Source organism: Malania oleifera, chromosome 4 (assembly GCF_029873635.1).
Source record: "Malania oleifera isolate guangnan ecotype guangnan chromosome 4, ASM2987363v1, whole genome shotgun sequence".
NCBI lineage: Eukaryota > Viridiplantae > Streptophyta > Magnoliopsida > Santalales > Ximeniaceae > Malania > Malania oleifera.
Genome location: NC_080420.1, coordinates 99199943 through 99219288, shown reverse-complemented (window position 1 = coordinate 99219288; position 19346 = coordinate 99199943). Strand labels below are relative to the sequence as shown.

At 36.7% G+C, this 19346-nt stretch overlaps 1 protein-coding gene across 8 annotated transcripts in view; it reads right to left on the bottom strand.

The window, feature by feature from the left end:
• LOC131153538 (probable inactive histone-lysine N-methyltransferase SUVR2) overlaps nucleotides 1-19346 on the bottom strand; it is a 91692-nt gene that overhangs the window by 41731 nt on the left and 30615 nt on the right. For 3 of the 8 annotated variants that reach the window (XM_058105897.1, XM_058105896.1, XM_058105901.1), the window contains exons 2-5: nucleotides 10359-10648; nucleotides 9686-10220; nucleotides 8074-9125; nucleotides 789-1051 (exon numbers count right to left, since the gene is read on the bottom strand). In XM_058105897.1, coding sequence (XP_057961880.1) covers nucleotides 789-1051; nucleotides 8074-9125; nucleotides 9686-10220; nucleotides 10359-10541 — 2033 coding nt within the window. In that variant the 5' untranslated portion in view covers nucleotides 10542-10648. Of the gene's footprint in view, nucleotides 1-788; nucleotides 1052-8073; nucleotides 9126-9685; nucleotides 10221-10358; nucleotides 10671-19346 lie in introns of all 8 variants that reach the window. The other 5 variants (XM_058105899.1, XM_058105902.1, XM_058105900.1 and 2 more) reach the window with 3 other exon arrangements.

The following is a 19346-nucleotide window of genomic DNA, read 5'->3' as shown; positions in this document are numbered from 1 at the left end:
TTTGAGTGTTGGCTATGGACATTTCGAAGGAGTGAGCTTCTCAAATATTTAATGTAATCGGCGTTATTTGCTGGCTTGATTTTGTGTGCTGTGTGCTTTTTGTTTGTTTCTTTTTTTTTGTTGTTCTGTCTATCTGTATTTGCTAACTGGTTTGCTCTAGATTTTTTATAAGGAGATGTCTTATTCTCCTTTTTGTATATTCCTTCTTTTAATGTTCTTCTTTTCTATCAAGAAGAAAAAAACCATGTATCCTATTATTTAGCCTTAAATCCCTTAAATTTTGGTTGATTTCTCATATCATTGAGATAGTCTTGCATCTATTTGACTTGTTTGAATTGATTATGTTTCTACGACAGCCATTTGCCTGTGACTAAATATTTTGAGCAGTTTTCATGGCTCTAGCATTCATTATTTTTTGCTCAGCCGCTGTTTGATAAATCTCGTATGCTTAAATGAATAACAAATCAAGTTTGACTCATATAACCTAATCCACAGCACTGGGCTTGTATTTTGCAAAAGAAAAAAAGAAGGGACATATATTGCAACCCAAAGGCTGCATTAGAGATTCTAAAGACTGCATTATGGATACCTTCCATAAGCATCCATCATCATGCCAACAAATCAATTTGTTCATGAGAAAAAGAATCAGAACTTTTAAGCATTAAACATGTAATAATGGAAAAAAAAATTATTGACCTACTAAATTCAAAACACAAAAGCAAAGTAACAAATCAACTGACATGCATGCAAATAAATTCCCATGCATACACATGTTTTAGTAAAATTACCTATGATTTACAAACCTAGCAACATTTCCATATAAGGTTGCATCCAGGCAAAGTGCCTCTTCATCCTTCAAAAATTCTTCTGAACCCCAATCTGCATCAAGCAGCACCGGGTATGTATGTCTCTCATCATTTCTTTCCTTATTCCGCTCATCCAACTCCATGTTGGTTAAAATCTCACCAACATACTCACAAACAAATGTACCTCTAGGCAATACCTCCAATGTTCGAACACCCCAACCTTTTCCTTCCTCTGTCAAGAATACCTGAAACATAAGTAGGCATTGAATAGATGCAATAAAGAACTAACAGTTACTAACTTCAAATTTTCCAATAAAACTCTGACATGAGTAGTATCAAAGGATATACTAAAAAGAGCTCGACTTTAATATGTCAAAACTCATTTGATAACTGATAGTAACAGGACAATACTTCAGTGCAAATTTTTTTAAATCGTCTCGTTGCTTGGAGATTGTGGAATCTCCAGTTTGCCATTGCAGGGCAAAGCTGGACATGCGCATGTTCATCGGAATTGCTTTTTCATGAAGTTTTGGTGTTTGGGAGCCTGGGAGAATGGAAGGATACTAAAATTTTGTGGCATGGTGCTACACTTGCTACTATTTAATGAGTTTGATTGGAATGGAATGCAAGGATTTTAAGGGATGAGTATCTTTCCCTTCATTTGTCGTGGGAAAAGGTAATGCTCGCTGCCTCTCTTAGCAGTTAACACTTTGGCCATAGGAGTTTTTTGTAGAATTGCCTTAAATTGTATTCTCCAATTCTCCATGACTGGAAAACTTAGGACTCCTTCCCTGGGATCTGCAAAGTAATAAAAATATTTTCATTTATCAATTCCACATACGCACTTGATGTCTTAATTCTTTCCACATACAAAGCCAGTCCCAAGCCTAGTAAAGGAGGAGGATTGCGTCAAGTAGCTGACAACGAGCATAAAACTTGTCGAATTTCTAGAAAGTGAATCCTTACCAACTATTCACTGGGGCATCCCTTACGAGCAATGTTTTACACTTCACTACCCAGGTGTAGCAAAAAACTGGCCTAGGTTGTCACCCCAATGTGATGCAACATGTCAATACTCAAGTAGAATGTTTAATATGCAAGGGTTCCCATATTACAGGTAAAGAATCTAGATTGAAGAACTAGTGTTAGATTAGTGACTTGGAACATAGGGACACTTAACTTACTAAAAGCATGGAGGTATTGACCGGCAATTATTTAAAGAAAAATTAACTAAATTTGTCTTCAAGAAACTATGTAGGCATACGAAGAAGCTAGAAATTGAAATATCAACATTTAAACTTTGGTCCACCCAAGACCCTAAGTATAAATGCTAAACCTTAAAAACCCTAAACTCTAAACCCTAAACCCTAAACCCTAAACCCTAAAATCTTGTGGAACAAACATATTAAGAATGTGGTAGGAGTTATTGTAGACAAAGACCTACATGACAGTGTTGTATATGTTAAAAGAGTAGGAAATAGAATCTTAAAATATAGTCTTTGGGCAAGAGAATATAAATGTTTTAAGTGCTTGTGCTCCTCAAATAGGCTTAGTGGAAAACCTAAAAAGCAATGTTGGGAAGATATAAATAATATTATAAGGGATATCAGGAATATCCATAAGTGAGACAATATTTACAGGAGCAGTTTCAATGGTCACATTCAAAAGGGCAATAAAAGCTATAAGAGGACACAGGGTTGATATGATATGCAGACAAAAATAAGTCCAGTCATATGATTCCAAATTTCACTATGTCATACGATCTTATAACAATGAATAGGATTAGTACACATGATATGTTTCAGATTAGAAGGCCTTATATGTCTGTCAACCCATACATGTGCATTATATGCCATGAGATGAGACCAATGAAAAAAATGCCTCACCTTTTCTTGCATCATTAAGGTGGCATCACGCCTCTGGAATGCTCTCTTCTCTTGCATAGGTGAAACTTGGGTAAGACCTCAGAATGTGGGGGACTTCTGGCTAGTGAAACATGAAGGCTTTGGCTCTAGAAGAAAAGGAGGTTCTTTATGGAGCAGAGCAGTTTCTGCTACCTCATGGTCCCTTTGGATCAAGAGGAACAAGATAATATTTAAAGGTTGAAAATCTTGCCCTATTTTATCATGGGATGGAGTGGTATTTTTGGCTTCATCATGGGCCAATTCTTCGGGGGACTTTTTGGGTTTTATCACTGTTAGATATTCAAAAGGATTGGATGCCAGCTCCCATGTAACTTTTCTGGTTGTAGTCTTTTGGAATATTGAGGAAATTTTGTCCTCTTACATTGTACAGTTTTTGGTTCTTAATACAATTTTCTCTTATCCAAAAAAATGAATATATGCATCAAGAAGAGAGAACGCTTAATAGCCTTCAAGGGTAGACAAAATAAAAATCAAAATTGAATTTTCTTAGCTAGGAAAGTGAAGTTATTCCCAGTCAAATTTTAACTATGCAACATTGAGTATTAGAGTTAGACATATGCCTACATAATGGAAGAGAAAAGTTAACATAGATCAGTGAAAGAGAACTAAGTGGTCGAACCTAAAGTGAGAAATATAATAAATTTAAAGATGAAATGATAAAATATGATGACTAAATAATAGAACATAACGTAGACACAAACACTCCTTACAAGAGGATAAAAGTTCTATAAAAGAGATAGTAAAAGAGGTTTTAGGTGAATTTAAAAAAAGATGCTTGACAAGTAAACAGATTTTTTCTTTTTGGCTAGGCGACTAGTAAAGAGAATTGGTGGTGAGACTAATTGTCCAAAAAATTCGCTAAGATAAAAGAATGTGTTTAAGACATGCCAAAAATAAAGAAACATGGAAACTTTTTATAAGCATAAAGAGGCAAGAAAGATGCAAAATAATTTAGTTAGTGAAGCTAAACATAGAGCATATAATATTTTATATGCAATACTAGATAACAAAGGAGGAAAAGACATTTAAACTTACTAGAGCTAGAGAAAGAAAGAGTGAAGAGTTAAGCAATATCAAACGTATAAAAAATGAGGGTGATAGTGTTTTAGTAAAAGAAGAAACATAGCAAACGTATTTTAATAACTATATAATGAAACCAAAGTAAAAGGTTTAAACTTAGAATTGACAAATACGGAAAAAGCTCGATATTTGAAATTTATCCATGAAATGGGAGTCAATGTTGTTAAGTTTGCATCAAAGAAAATGAGAAATGGAAAAATTTATAAGACTAAATGGCATCCCAATTATGGTTAACTAATTTATCAAATATAATTATAAGAATTAAGAAAATGCCAAACAAATGGAGGAAAAGCACTCCGATACATACAAAAGTAAAAGAGATATTCAAAATCGTAATAACTATCATGGAACTAAACTTATGAGTCATCATGAAAATTTGGGAAACGATATTTGAACAAAATTAAGTTTAGAAATGAGGTTTCAAAAAATTAGTCAGGTTTCATGCCTAAAAATCAAAAGCTATATATCTATTAAGAAGATTTATGGAAGGGTAAAGGAAAAGAAAAGTGACTTGCATATGATTTTTTTTGACCTAGACAAAACCTATGATTTCTAGATTAAAAGAGTCTTTAGTAGGCATGTAGATGTCATTTTTAAGGATAGAAACAAGGGTTTTAGAAAATTAGTTAGGTTTTATGCCTGCAAGATCAGAAGCAACATTTCTTTTTGAAGTTCCCATTGCCCACATACCATAAAGAAGCCATAAAATGAATCTTTTCCACACCAAAAAAGATGATAACTTCTCCCCTGAAAATACACACAAGATATGTTCCTTCCGCAAACCCAAAAACACGGCAAATAAAGCACAATTCCATAATGCAGTTCCTTCTTTCTTCCAATCAAAGCCATTAAGTATATTGCCAAAAACTCCTCCACTGTCCTTGGATAAACCAACTTTATTCAAAATAATTGAATAGCCTGTTCCAAACCTTCCATACAAAACCGCAATGCATGAAAAATGTGGAACAAATTCTAAACAATCAAAACAAAGCACGCACATATATAGAGAGTCTTTAAAGATCTCCTAATCTGCAGCAGGTCATTCGCATTTATCCTATTAAGCACAACCAACTAAAGAAACTCTTTGATTTTAGGGGGATTTTGACCTTCCAAATAACTTTGTAGAGTGGAAAGGAGAAATTGGTGTCAACCAAGAACTCACAAAAATATTACAAGAATATAACCCCTCAAGGATCCAACAACCATGAGATCGACTATCATCTTCCGAAGATAGCCTATATTTATTCAACATGACCAACAAAGAAGATAACTCAACTATTTCCCTATCATCCAAGGATCACCTGAAGTGGAAATCCCAATAACATAAAAGACCGTCCGGATCTACACTAAAAGAAGAAATAGGATGAGGGATCATTCTGCCCTCAGCTCAAGTGATACAAGCGAGGAAAAGAGGTGGACAAAACAACATTCCTTAACCAAAGGTATTTCCAAAAGCAGGATACTACAGCCCTTACCCAAAAAAAATTTAGTAAGGGGAATAAAGAGAGGGTAAATCTAGGAAATAGTTTTCCACCGACTTTCCAAAGAACATCTAGAACCCAAATTAGTATCGCACTCATTCCCATAAAGTCCAAACTTGCTTTTGATAACTTTATACCACAAAAAAGATCCTTTAGCGAGAACTGGCAAGGCCATTAAGCCAAAAGAGTCGTGTTCTTAGACACCAAATTTCCAAAGGCACAAGCCACCCTCCCTCTTAGTCCTATAGCCACCACCTCCAATCTCACCAAATGATCCCTAAAACCCCTTACCCATAACCAGTGAAAACCTCTCATAATTCTCTCAACCTTACTAACAACTCCTGCTGAAATTTTGAAAATAGAAACAAATTACGATGAGATACTAGAAAGACAAGTCTGAATTAGAGTAATCCTACCTCCCACAGAAAATGAACTATCTTCCACCCATCTAAATGCTTAGACACTCCCTCTACCACCGGATCCCAAAAACTAACTAGTCTAGGATTAACCCCCAAAGGAACCACTAGATAGGGCAATGACCATCCCAACTCAGTGCACCCTACTTCCAAGCTAATTTCCTAACACTCTCTACAAGCACGTTAATAGCTGCAATACCACTCTTCCTCATATTAATCTTAAGCCCCAACACCCTTTCAAAAATTTGGAGGAGCCCTTATATATATATATATATATACATATTAAAAAAAAACCTCTATGATCCTCTAGGGAAAAGATAGTATCATCCGCAAACTATAGGTGTGACACCACTATGTCCTCCCTACCCACTCCTAGAACTTTAGCTAATCCTCTATCCACCGCCCTTTCAACCAACCTACTTAATACATCAACCACTAAAACAAACAAAAACAAGGAAAGGGTTAAAAGTGGAATTAGCACTATTGCTTGAAATCTCATTCTAGAAAACTTCATTAAAAGCCTTCAGCAAGTCATCCTTAACCACCGCCACAATATTGAAAGAAGGATCATTTTGGTAAAGTAGAATCATTCCCAAGATTTGGGGACTCATCCTCCCATGAGATTAGAAGCTATATATATATACTGATAAGATTGATGGAAAGGGTTAAAGAAAACAAAAGTGACTTGCACATTTTCTTTATTGACGTAGACAAACTTATGATTTCTAGATAAAATTTTAAAAAAAGAAAGAAGATGGAGACTATTTTAAATAAAATATATTTCATTTTTCAATTTTTTTCAGTTTGTTTTTACTCATAGAACCAGAACTGAAAACAGATTTTAAAAAATATTAAAAAACTGAAATTGAAAACCATAACTGAAAAACCAAACCAAAATGAGAAATGGTTCGATTTCAGTCCAGTATTTCAATTTTTCTGTAATTCTTGGGCACCTCTATGTGTACATCAAAAGTCTGCTTTGAATCCTAATTTTTTGCATTAATGATGAATAAATTTACTAGTAATATGCAAACTGTGGTTCCATGGTATAATTTGTCTGCAGATGATATTGTTATGATTGAAGAAACTAGAAATAAAGTAGAATTTAAGATAGAATAAGGAGAGAAACTTTAGAATATAAACGTTTTAAAATAAAAAGAAGACAATATATTTGACATGTAATTTTAGAGATGTTAAGAGGAACAATTGAGAAAAGATCAGAACTGATAGTCAAGAAATTAATAGCACTAGTATATTTTGGATAACTTGGATCTGTTATGCAAGCTGAAAGAGAAATTTAAGATGTAATACATAGAGTTAAAGGACGTAGGGTGGGAGGTGCTTTGTGCATGTTGTGATCATAGAATACCCCTAGAAGTTAAAATGGAAGCTCTATCCGGCGGCCATAAGACCAGCTAGGCTATATGGATCCACATGTTAGGAAACTAAGAAACAACATATCCAAAAAAATAGAAGTTGCCAAAATGAAATGCTAAGGCAGGTGAATGGTATATCTCTAAAAAATAAATTAAGTGATGTAAGCATAGAAATTTTAGAAGTAAAGGAGGGGTGGCTAAGATGGTTTGAGTACATGCAATATAAGCCAAATAATGCACAAGTAGGCAAGTTAATGTTGTGGCAGTAAGAGGGGGAGGGGTAGACCGAGAATAACTTGGACTGCAATAATGAATAAGGATTTGGCAAGTGGATGTTGCCATAGATTGTGCAAATGGCAGAAAATGATTGATGCAGCAACCCTGCCTTGTGGAACTTAAGGATTGGTTAATGTTGTTGTGTATATTTTCATTTATCAAAAAATATATATATTTTTTTTATTACTTGATTTTGGTTACTTTCCAGTTGCATAGTAATATTTCCATATAATTCATTTCTCACAGAACTTCTTGTCCATTGCTTACTGTGCTTTTCCTTCTTCTCTTAATAGATTTTTCATTTTAATTCCAAAAATAAAATTTCAGATAAAATGGCTTCAACAGCTATTTGCTTAATAATTTTCAATGGCTCTTCAAAATGTCTTCTAAGGAGAAGAAAATACACCCCAAAAGAGAAGTGAAGTTTTCCAGACTAAGTCAGATCAAGTGATTTTAAAACAAAACAAAAAAAAAAAAGGCTTCCTGTCCTTAATTTTTGCAACTTCTTTATCAACCTTCACCATACTGATTACTAACCAACAATAAGCAGGAATAACATAAGATTTTTGAAAGGAAGCTCAGCAGAGAGAACTAATTAGAAGCCTTTCTTAAAGTTGCTTCCAAAACTTGGAACCAAAAGAACAGAGTAAATAAATAAATAAACATATAATGGGCAAGTTGCTCATCAGAGGTAATTTCAAGGAGATTCTGACCTGCAAACTGCAGGTAATACCTCTCTGTACTACTCGATTTCCACACCGCATATTGCAGCCACATTTTCTCCAGCATTCTTTTATGAATTTCCTAACCAAATGACCCTTGCATGGTTCAGGCATCTGTTCGTTGTAAGACCTCTCCAGTGGGCAGTCTTGACAATAAACAATATGATGCTTTTGTGGTTTCCGTTTCATAGAAATACAATTTCTTAAAAATTCTTCTCTTAGCAGGCCTTGTGAAGTATAGGCAAACTCTCCCCCAGTTTCACGAGCACATGCACAAGGTATTGATGATGAAAGACAATCTGCTGAACAACTTGGGCAGCAGTCCTCATCCGCAATCCGAGACAGCGAGAAATGTAAATATGCATTTTGATAGACAGTATTTTGGTGTATGTAAACGAACTTGGGCAGTTTCTTACAGCCAATTTCATCTACCAATGAAATCTTCACCTTCTCTGAGCCTTTTGCTATGTCATTGATCTTACGATAGGGCTTCTTTTCTTTAGGAGAGAATGTCTGGCGCTGACGAACAACCAAATTACGTGAACTTGAAGATCCATGACAGCTTACTTCCTTATTGTCTGAATCCTTTTTAAAATTACCAATATTCACAGCATCGCGTAGCCTTATGATGTGATGATGACCACCACGACCATCCATGTTCACTTTGGCCGAAGACTTAATTATTGCAGACCTGTCATTAGAATTGGTACCCAATTCCAGGTAATATTCACACAAATCTTTCAATAACTTCACCACAGAAAACTGGGGCCCAACAATTTTGTATGTTCTGAGATACTTATCCTCTACAAATTTTAAGACTGCGTCTAACTTCGGAATGTGGAAATTAGATTGCCCAATGACAGAGTGACAGTTGAGAGAAATTTTCACTTCCCCCAAGGGCGAGGAAGCAATATCAAAATTACTCTCACAGCTTGTACCACAATTGTGTGCAGAACCATCATCCTTGTTGTCCATATATTGGGATAACTGGGATTTGAAAGAACTATATCCTGTTGAAGAACCCTCCAGTGAGCTTGGAAGAGCTGAAAAACAAAGGTAGCATGTCAAAAGTGACTAGTTTATACTCGTAATTATGGTTAGAGACTTAAATTTAGGTCACAAGAGCCAAAATTAACCATTAGCTACTGTTTGCATCTTGCACTGGGACTAAAGCATTTGACAGTTAGGCTGCCAAACAATCACCAAGCACATGTCACTGAAAAAAAAAAATGCTTTTTGTACACTGAAACATGTTATTGACTTTTATCTTTTTTTCTTTTTTTGGTAAATGCAGGAGGCAACCACCTATGGCATCATATAGCTGGGTGATTAAAAACTGCCAATTGCATCAATATAGAAACGGGGTGCAGCCAAATGCCTTAAAATGTCCAGCACTCAAGATCCAAATTTTTTCCTACATCCCGTCGCCTTCCTAGAGAAGGGGAATAAAAGTAGAAAAAAGATTCACACTGAATAAAATACATGGTAATAGTTTCCGAGGATATGTCATACATTTTTTTTAGAGGAATCAGAATCATGTATTCTAATTCACTGGTAATTCTATCACACAGACTATATTTCGTATTTAGAAATATACAAGTACCTGAATGGACCATTGAAGTTGGCACAGTGAAAGTTGGCAATTCAGTAACGAATTGCTCAGTTTCTAGTTTAATGAAAGTTTCATTGTGTTTTTTACGAGGTGGCCCTTCCGTCTGCATATTGACAGAAGCACGTTCATTCATTGACTGTTTAAACTGCACTCCACTTGGTGGCCTATCAGAAGTTGATTTTCTATCTCTAGGAACCAAATGAGAAGATACATGAGCCTTTCCCCTATCAGAAGTTGATTTTTTATCTCTAGGAACCAAATGAGAAGATACAGGAGCCTTTCCCCTATCGTTTGACTGTGCATGAGGCCGACAATAGCTAGATTCAGTTCTTCTATCTCCTGAATTCTGTAGAGATGACTCCATTACTTCTTGTCTGCAGGAAATTAAGGGTATCTCACCCTCTTCTAGGACAACCATTGAACCTGAATATTCCATTGTAGAAGAAACCTGGTCTTCCTGCTGTTCCAAATGCAGTCTTTTATGGGGCGGTTCAGGCCCTCTATCCTCCTTGACATCTTCCACTTCCTATTTATTTAGGGATAAAGAGCAACACCCACGTTTAGCACAAAAACATAAGTAATATTAAAGGCATGAACTGTAAATATGAGAAAGAAAATAAATAAATAAAATAGTTTATTGAATCAGCAGACATAAAAAATAAACCTTAGATTCCTCGTACTCAAAAATGGCATCTGCAAGAGTCCGATAATTATCCTCCTCAATAAGTTCCCAATTTTTATCATACAATTTCAAAAGATTCTTCAGGACAGGTTTCACAACTTCGTCTTTAATGCCTAAAGCTCTCATTGCACTAAATGCTTTGCAAACTTTTGGATTGTATGACATCCTTGATCAACGAATTTGCTTGAGAAATCAATATCTTGCTAGGCAGCTATGTTTTTCTTTATTTTTCTTTAGTTTTTTACTTCATGCCCCACACATCAAAATCGTACCTACATTCGTGAAGCTTGTCAGCTACTAAGAGTTGAAATTAGTCAGTGATTACCGAAATGACAATGAGATCTCTTCATCCAAAATGATAGAAGACAATCAACAATTTATAATGTAATTATATCAGGAAAAAGAAAAAACATCACCCTCAGCTCCAGGAAACCAGCCCCAGTGCAGAACAGGTGGCAGTGTAAAATAAATCAAAACCAAACAGACTCCATTCAAATGCAGTCCAAAATGCATTCCAATGATCTTTTTATTTTCAATCAATGTCCAGCATACAGCCTCCGCAGCTACTCTAAGTAAATTGTTTTTCAATAGAATAACCAGCAACAAAAACAATCAACTCAGGCTTCTACCCAAGCAAAGTCCTTGAGACACCAACATATTGCAGAAAATGGAATGATAGCAAAAGAAGAAAGGATAGGAAAGAAAGATTCTGTCAGCTTGAAGGTTCTTTCTTTTTCATGTTAACTGTAAGGTTTAGAATATTAAAATGCAACTGGCAACTGCTTTGTCTAACAGTGTGGGGGATAACTCAGGGAAACGCAGCCAAGTATTCCTTTGCTGCATCTGTTCCAATAAGAATTCGCATACAAATTCCACAAAACACAATAAATAAATAAAAACACTATCAGCAAATATGAATCCTTATGGAAGTTTTGATTGTAAACCAGTGACGTCAAAAGCCCAAGGTGCTCTTACTGCGCCAATACCTCCTATTGCCAACAGCACCAGTCACAAGCTTGCTAACTAAAATCATCATCAAGTAAAGAGCCTCAATAAATGACAACACCATCAAAAGGGATAATATTTTAAATATAAGCTCCATAATTAAAAAATGATTCATTGAAAATCCTAAGATGCCTCAACGTTCAATAAATGAAAAAAAAATATCCAAAGATGCAGCAGGCAGAAAATCCTAAGATGCATAAAATTTCAATGGATCAGAACTCCTCAACACCATCACCATCATCATCATCATAGATAATGGTCTTCCATCATCCACATCACAACAGAAACACTATGCCCTAAGTGCAACTTCAAATTTTTTGATTTTTGCTTGTTGTTTTGTGAATTGCCAACTTTTTCTTCTTTTTTTTTTGGGAGACGACATAATACGCATCTTTGAAATGGATATGATAGGGACAATACTACAAAATTGTATAATATAAGAACATAATTGTGATGCCCAGATCCACTGCCACAATATTGTATGCTTTGGAGCAAACTCCTCGCGGTTTTAAAATGCATCATGACAGGTGAAGGTCCCAAACCCACATATATAGTCGAGCCCTTTCTCCTCCCCAAGCAAAGTGGGACTCCTCCCCACCCCAAGAACTTCAGCTATGGCTGTCTCTTGCTCCCACAGAATACAGGATAGCTGGCAACACCCTCCATACAGGGACACGCTGTCCCCAGGATGTGTCATCACACATCCGGTTGGGATCCAGCTCTGATACCATACTATAACGCCTGGACCAAGTGCCACAATATTGTCCACTTGCGGGAGAACCCCTCACAATTTTAAGATGCATTGTATGGGTGGAGTTCCCAAACCCACATACATATATGTCCAAGATTCCAAGGTCCTTCTCCCCAAGAGATGTAGGACTCCTCCCCACCAGAAGAACCTCAGTTCTGGGCTGTCTCCTACACCCACAGGGCACAGGATAGTGCATATTGTGCTAACCATACCCTTTAAACCATGGTAAATTTAAAGTACTTTCATAAATATGCATGGTTGTTGCATTTCTTTCGTATTGAATAAGCTGATACTATCCATGTTTGTCTTAATTAAGTTATCTTAATTCATATCAGAAATTTCATTCAAATTTATTTATGGTAGGAGGGGGGTTTAGATGAAAGGAGATTATGGAAAGCCATGTCAAAAAAACATACTAACATAGGATATTGGGGAAGATATAGAAAAGAAAAAGACAGAGGAGCATGGGGAACCCAGGAGGGGACACCTAGTAAACAGGTGGCAACACTGCAGGGCCCTTGTTGCCAGCTTCTATTGTTCTGCCATGTTTCCAGCCTAGAAGGAGATACTTAGCAGATAGCTGGAAGCAAATAGCTGCTCTCTTAACTCGTTTCCAGCTATGCAGAGCAGAAAAAAGTAACAACACGTCACACGATAAAAATTTTTCTGTAAAAACCCTAATTCGAGAGAGAGGAAGGAAGAGAGAAAACTCCACAATAAAAATCAGGGAATTCAGGGGAAAATCAGGAGAAAATATAGAAAAATCAGAGGAACCCTAAAACAAATTGGAGAATCTGATAATCAAGGTAGGTGCTCTTAATTTTCATTTATTCATTTAAAGGATTTGGGGTAAAAATAGAATTTCTTTAAGGAAAAAAGGGTAGAAACTTGAATGAAATTGAATCCTAACAAAGAAAGATTTAAGCTTGTTACTTCTAATTACTAGATATGGCTGCATATATGTTGTCCTGGATTATTACAGCTGCATATTTTGTTTTAGTTGGGAAATTTTCATGTGATGATACTGGTCTTGCAAGGATGATAATTTTACCTGCTATGGCTTAGCTCGTGTGTGCATAAATTGATTTGTATAATGTGAAATAGTTGGCACTATATGTTGTTTGTGGCTGTGATATTATGAAATATGAGCAAGTAGGGATGCCGTCTCCCTTTGGTGAAAGGCCTCACACCTCCAGACGGTATTTCTACATCAAGTGGTGGTTGGCCAAGCTAGAAATTTGGCACTTTCTTGAGATGAAATTTACAATTGTTCGAGACAACACTACTATGTTGAAGACATGTGTACTATTTGATTGTCTTGTGATGGTAATTCTAGATGAAGAAATTGCTTAGAATAAGGAGTGTGTTCATGAAAACTACGATTATTAAAAAAAAGTGGCGTGGAAGCTCGATGCACAAAGCTCCTGCTTATGAGGGGACCCAGGAAGGGGTAGACCATGATGGGTATAGAGTATGTAGCCTTAACTTGCATTTTTGCAAACCATGACCTCTATGTTACACAGTGATAACTTTACCATTGTGCCTAAGCTCCCCTTCTAAAAAAACTCAAAAGAAGACTGCAATTAAAATCCAATTTAACAAGGCTCTAGACAGGCATTGCAATTGCATCGAAGTTATGGAACTTTTAAGTTCTTCCAATATATGGAACAACTTAGGAATGTCTACTGAACAATATGATTATACATAAATATAAAGAAACTACATCTTAAAACAGTGAAATCCTTGTATAAATGAAGAGGAGTAAGGAATGTCTACCGAGCTCATGGTTGCTCATCCTACTTCAACAAAAATTTTAGGTATAATTGGACAAAGAATGCCCCACTTGCTAAGATTTCCAAAGATATTATCACATTTTGACATGTATCTGAGGTTGGCAAGAAGATAAAAACCCTATGTTTTGTTGGTAAACAAATTTAACCTAGGAAGTGTGCAAAATGTTATAAATGAAATAAAGTCCAATGCTCGACAAAGAAAGTAAAACCGCATTATGAAATATATACATATATCTTGTGTTTTAATGAATAATCTTTCAAATGAGGGTTTTGCAAAGCAAATTCTTCCCTAGGCCTGGTGCCTCCATCAGATTTTGGATGGAGTCATGGTCAGTCATGTGTTGAAAATAGGGACGTGACAATAATTAAAGCAAGCGCTCAAGAAGCTAGCACTTAAACCAAGTGTGTGCCTAGGCAGAACGCCAGCACCTAAATATTTTACATAAAAAGTTAACTAGTGTAGAGATCAATCAAATCGTAATCAAGTTTAGATTATCACCAACAATCCACAAATTTCTCTCCAACCAAGTGCATCATAATATTGCATGTAAAGCACAGTACCCTAAGGTCTTATAACCCTTCCTCTGACCCCAAAATCTTGAGAGAAACAACTCCTCCATAAACATTAAGCACCCCCAAGAAACCTCATCAATAATAAAAGAAAGATTCCACAACCTCCAAATATAAGGGCAAATATAGAAAAAAGATGAGCAATAATCTCACAACTCTGCTTGCATAGAATACACATATTAGATGATATCAAAAAACACACCAAAAGTTTAAGCTTATATTTGTAACTAAGCCCCAAGAATAGTTTTAAGATGATGTCAAAGAACAAATTCACATAAAACCTTAAGCTTGTAAAATATAAGGTGATACCCCAAGAATAGCTTTAATATCTTCATGAGACTCTCATATTTGAAAGTCCATTAGGCTTGAAGAGTGGATAAAGCAGAGTCACTGCCTTGTGTCATAATTTTATTTTTTTATTTTTTATTTTGATAGAAAACAAAACTTTTTTGAATTAGAAAGGAGAAACATACACAATAAAGATGAACAAGAAATCCTCACTCAAGAAAACAGCGAAAAGCAAAAACAACATCAACTTAATAATGCCACCCAGTTTCAGTTGAAATCTTGTAAACAGCATCATTTAAAACATTTTGCGCTATAACAAAAGAGAAGTTGAATAGCTCACCCTGTCCCCAAAAAGCCCCACTAACTAACCTCTTTGCAAAATAACTGCTAGCACTGCTTTACAACCAATTGCCGACAACATAGCACAAAGAGCACACCTCCACAACCTTTTTACATCCTTACCTCTCCCAAACTGATAAAAAGAAATAGTCAAAAGCTCCTTTACCAACTATCAGTTTTTTGGTCTGAATATCCCTTCCATAGGGTTTGCTTTCATTATATAGAAAATATTTACATAGTGGGTGCCATATTTTCGGGAAGATTTCCAGCATATAAATGCTGCCAGAATTTCAGGCACATGTTCAGAGGCAGCATGCTGCCCGATTTGCAGCATTATTTACAGCTGCTTTATAAACTAAACTAAGCTATTTACATCATAGAATACAAGTCATTAAACATGTTTTCCCACACTCCCCCCAAGCTGGTGAATAGGTATTTTCCATTCCCAGCTTGGATACAATACTCTGAAACAATGAACTACTTAACCCCTTGGTAAGTACATCAGCAAGTTGGCCATGTGTAGACACATAAGGCGGACAGATCAATCTGCTCTCCAACTTTTCTTTGATGAAGTGTCTATCAATTTCAATGTGCTTTGTTCGATCATGCTGTACCGAATTATGAGCTATGTTGATTGCAGACTTATTATCACAATAGAGTCTCATCAGACCATCCCACTTAATCTTCATGTCTTCTAAGATAATCTTCAACCAAAACAGTTCACATACACCCTGAGCCATTGCTGGGAATTCTACCTCCGCACTAAACCGAGCCACCACATTTTGTTTCTTACTCCTCCACGTCACAAGATTTCCACCAAGAAAGGTGCAATATCCAGAGGTCGACCTCCTGTCCACAATCAACCTAGCATAATCGGCATCCATGTATGCCTCAAGAACTAAGCTTCCATTCCTTTTAAACAAAATACCTTTTCCTGGTGTCCCTTTGAGGTAATGTAACACTCGGCGAGCTTCCTGCAAATGGACTTCCTTCAAGCCATGCATAAATTGACTAATCGAACTCACTGCATAAGCTATATCCGGTCATGTGTGAGATAGATAAATGAGTCTTCCTACCAGACGTTGGTACATTTCTCTATCTACTGCAGCATCCTCCTCAGCCTTTCCAAGTCTAAGGTTAGGATCTATTGGAGTACTTGCTGGTTTGCACGCCGTCTTGCCGGTTTCCTTGAGGAGATCCGTAACATTCTTCTGATGAGATATAAAAATGCCCTATCTAGAGTGAGCCACCTCGATCCCAAGAAAATATTTCAGCCTCCCTAATGCCTTAATCTCAAACTCCTTAGCCAAACACTGACTCAAAATCTGTCGCTCCTTATCATCATCCCCTGTCTCTATTATATCATCGACATATACCAAGAGGGCTGTGACTGCCCTTTAAGGTGAGTGTTTAAAGAACAACGTATGATCCCCTTGGCTCTTTTTATATCCCATGATCATCGTAACTCTTGCAAACCTTCCAAACCATGCTCGTGGCGATTGTTTACAACTGTACAAGGCTTTCTTCAGCTTGCACACAGTATGAGCAGCCAAATTATTCCCATAATTTGGCGGTACTTCCATATAAATTTCTTCTGCTAGCTCTACATGCAAAAATGCATTCTTGGCATAAAACTGCTGCAAGTCCCAACCATAATTAGATGCTAGAGCAAACAAGATTCTAACAGTGTTCATTTTCGCAACTGGAGCAAAAGTCTCTAGGTAGTCAATTCAATAGGATTGGGTATAGCCCTTGGCCACTAACCTTGGCTTGTATCTCTCTATTGATCCATCTGCTCTATACTTCACAGTGTAAACCCATTTACACCCCACGAGTTTCCTTCTTGCCGGCAGTTTCACCAACTCCTAGGTTTTGTTTTTTCTCCAACACCCCCATCTCCACATTCATAGCTTGTTTCCATTTCTCATTGGATAAAGCCTCGAATAAGGTGGTAGGGATGACAATGGTGTTTAAGCTAAAAAGGAAGGATCTATGGGATGGTGAAAAATTTTTGGAGGACAAGAAATGTGAGAGGATATAAAGGTTGTTTTGTGCACTTTCTAATTCCTTTTCTAACAGCAATGGGAAGATCTTGGTCATTAACCTGAGGTTCAGTTTCAGCTTGCAATGAAGGGTTAGATATTGTTACCTCATTATCAGGATTCGAGTTGGAGTCTTGGACTTGCACAGATTTAGGGATAGCCACCTTCCTCCTTGAAAACACTTTGCCAAGTCTCACATTCTCAAGAGCAAAATCAGCTTGGGGAATTTCGGGGCACCGGTTTGGACATATGATTTGGCACAGGCTCAGTCACAGACTTAGACACAAGATTTGGCACAGGGGAACAAAAAACTGGTTTAGATATGGGAAGTGACAGCAGATCAAGTAAAATATCCCTATCCTCCCTATCCTTATCATCCATTGTTGAACCCTCCCCCTGAAGATAAGGAGTGGTGAAATAGGATTATTCTTGGTAACATCCGCCCAGACAGAGAACTTTTTAGATGGAGGATGATAACATTTATACCCCTTCTGAGTCGAAGAAAAACCCACAAAGACACATTTTAAGGCCCTTGGATCTAGCTCTACCCTACTTTGACTATGAATATGAACAAATGACACGCACCTGAATATCCTAGGGACAAGATTATTGGTAGTGTGTAGGTGAGGATAAGATGAGTGGCTATAAGAACTGCTTCCCTCCAAAAGCATTTAGGCACATTTTATTAGAACATAAAAGCTCAGGTGGACTCAAGAAGGTGACCATTTTTCCTTTCTGCTACACCGTTTTGTTGTGGGGTATTGACACAAGATGACTCGTGTATTCCTTCCTTCTAAAAGTATGGAGTAAGGACTTGATTGAAATAATCCCTAGCATTATCCAATCTAAACCTTTGATATCGACCCCAAATTATATTTAACCATAGAACAAAAATTTGGGAGACAGTACTAGCATCGGATTTATGTTTGAGCAGGAAAAGCCAAGTAACACGAGTACAATCATCAATGAATGACACAAACCATCGTGCCCAAAAAACATTAGGAATATTATAAGGACCCCAAATATCACTGTGAATGAGTTAGAAAGGAATAGAACTTCTTTTATCACTAACTGGAAAATAAACCTGTTCATGTTTAGCAAGTTCACAAACTTCACAATGAAAATTCTCAACATTTAAACCTTTAAATAAAGAAGGAAACAGAATTTTAATGACTCTAAATGACGGATGTCCAAGTCAGTGATTGTGAAGCTATACTTTCTCTTCATTGGATGAAAAATGCTCAAAAACAAAAGAGTGAGAAAATTTGCCCTTGGTAATGTTTGACTGACTCGGTGCTTCAAGGTAGTAGAGTCCATCCCGTTCCCTAGCATGTCCGATTATCATCCCCAAATCCTCATCTTGAAATACACAATAACTATGATGAAAAACCACATTGCAACGTATATCTTAAGTGAGTTTTTGAATAGAGACAAGGTTTGTGGATAATCTAGGAACATGGAGAACATTTTTTAAAATAAGTGATGGGCCTATTTTGACATCTACTCCTGCTGCAGTGGTCAAGGAACCATTGGCTGTGGCTATTTTCCTACTGCTTGGGCATGGCAAATAGGAGGAAAAACCATTTGGTGAGTGGGTCATATGGTCAGTAACTCCCGAGTCCATAACCCAGGAGTTGGCAAAGGTTTCACCCGAGACACTTAATCCAATAGGTGTAGGAAACTCACTTGAATATGCCGATGACCAAGTACTTGAAGATTTGTCAAGATTGCCAATAATAGATCTCACCCTCTCGACCTCTTCTTGGTTGAGATAGTCTTTTCCATTCAGCTTATATGCTGCCTAGATATTTTGCAATTCCCCGGGTTGTTGGGATCAAACAATCTCCTCCAATTGTGCTGTAGCGGTCTTCTTTGCAACCTCCAACATTCTTCACTAACAATGATCTCTTGGTAATTAAGGCCAAGCACTTGAAACGGAAAAGAAATTTCAGCAATGAAGGCTGAACAGAAAAGTAACTGAAACCACCAGCAATGAAGGCTGGCAATGGTAAAGATAAGAACGATAACTGTTCTTGAAAATTTCAGCAATGAAGACTGAACAAAACCACCAGCAATGAAGGCTGGCAATGGTAGAAATAAGAACTGAAACTGCTTATAAGAAATTTCAGCAATGAAGACTGAACAGAAAAAGTGCAAAAATACTCTATTTTTTGAACTAAAA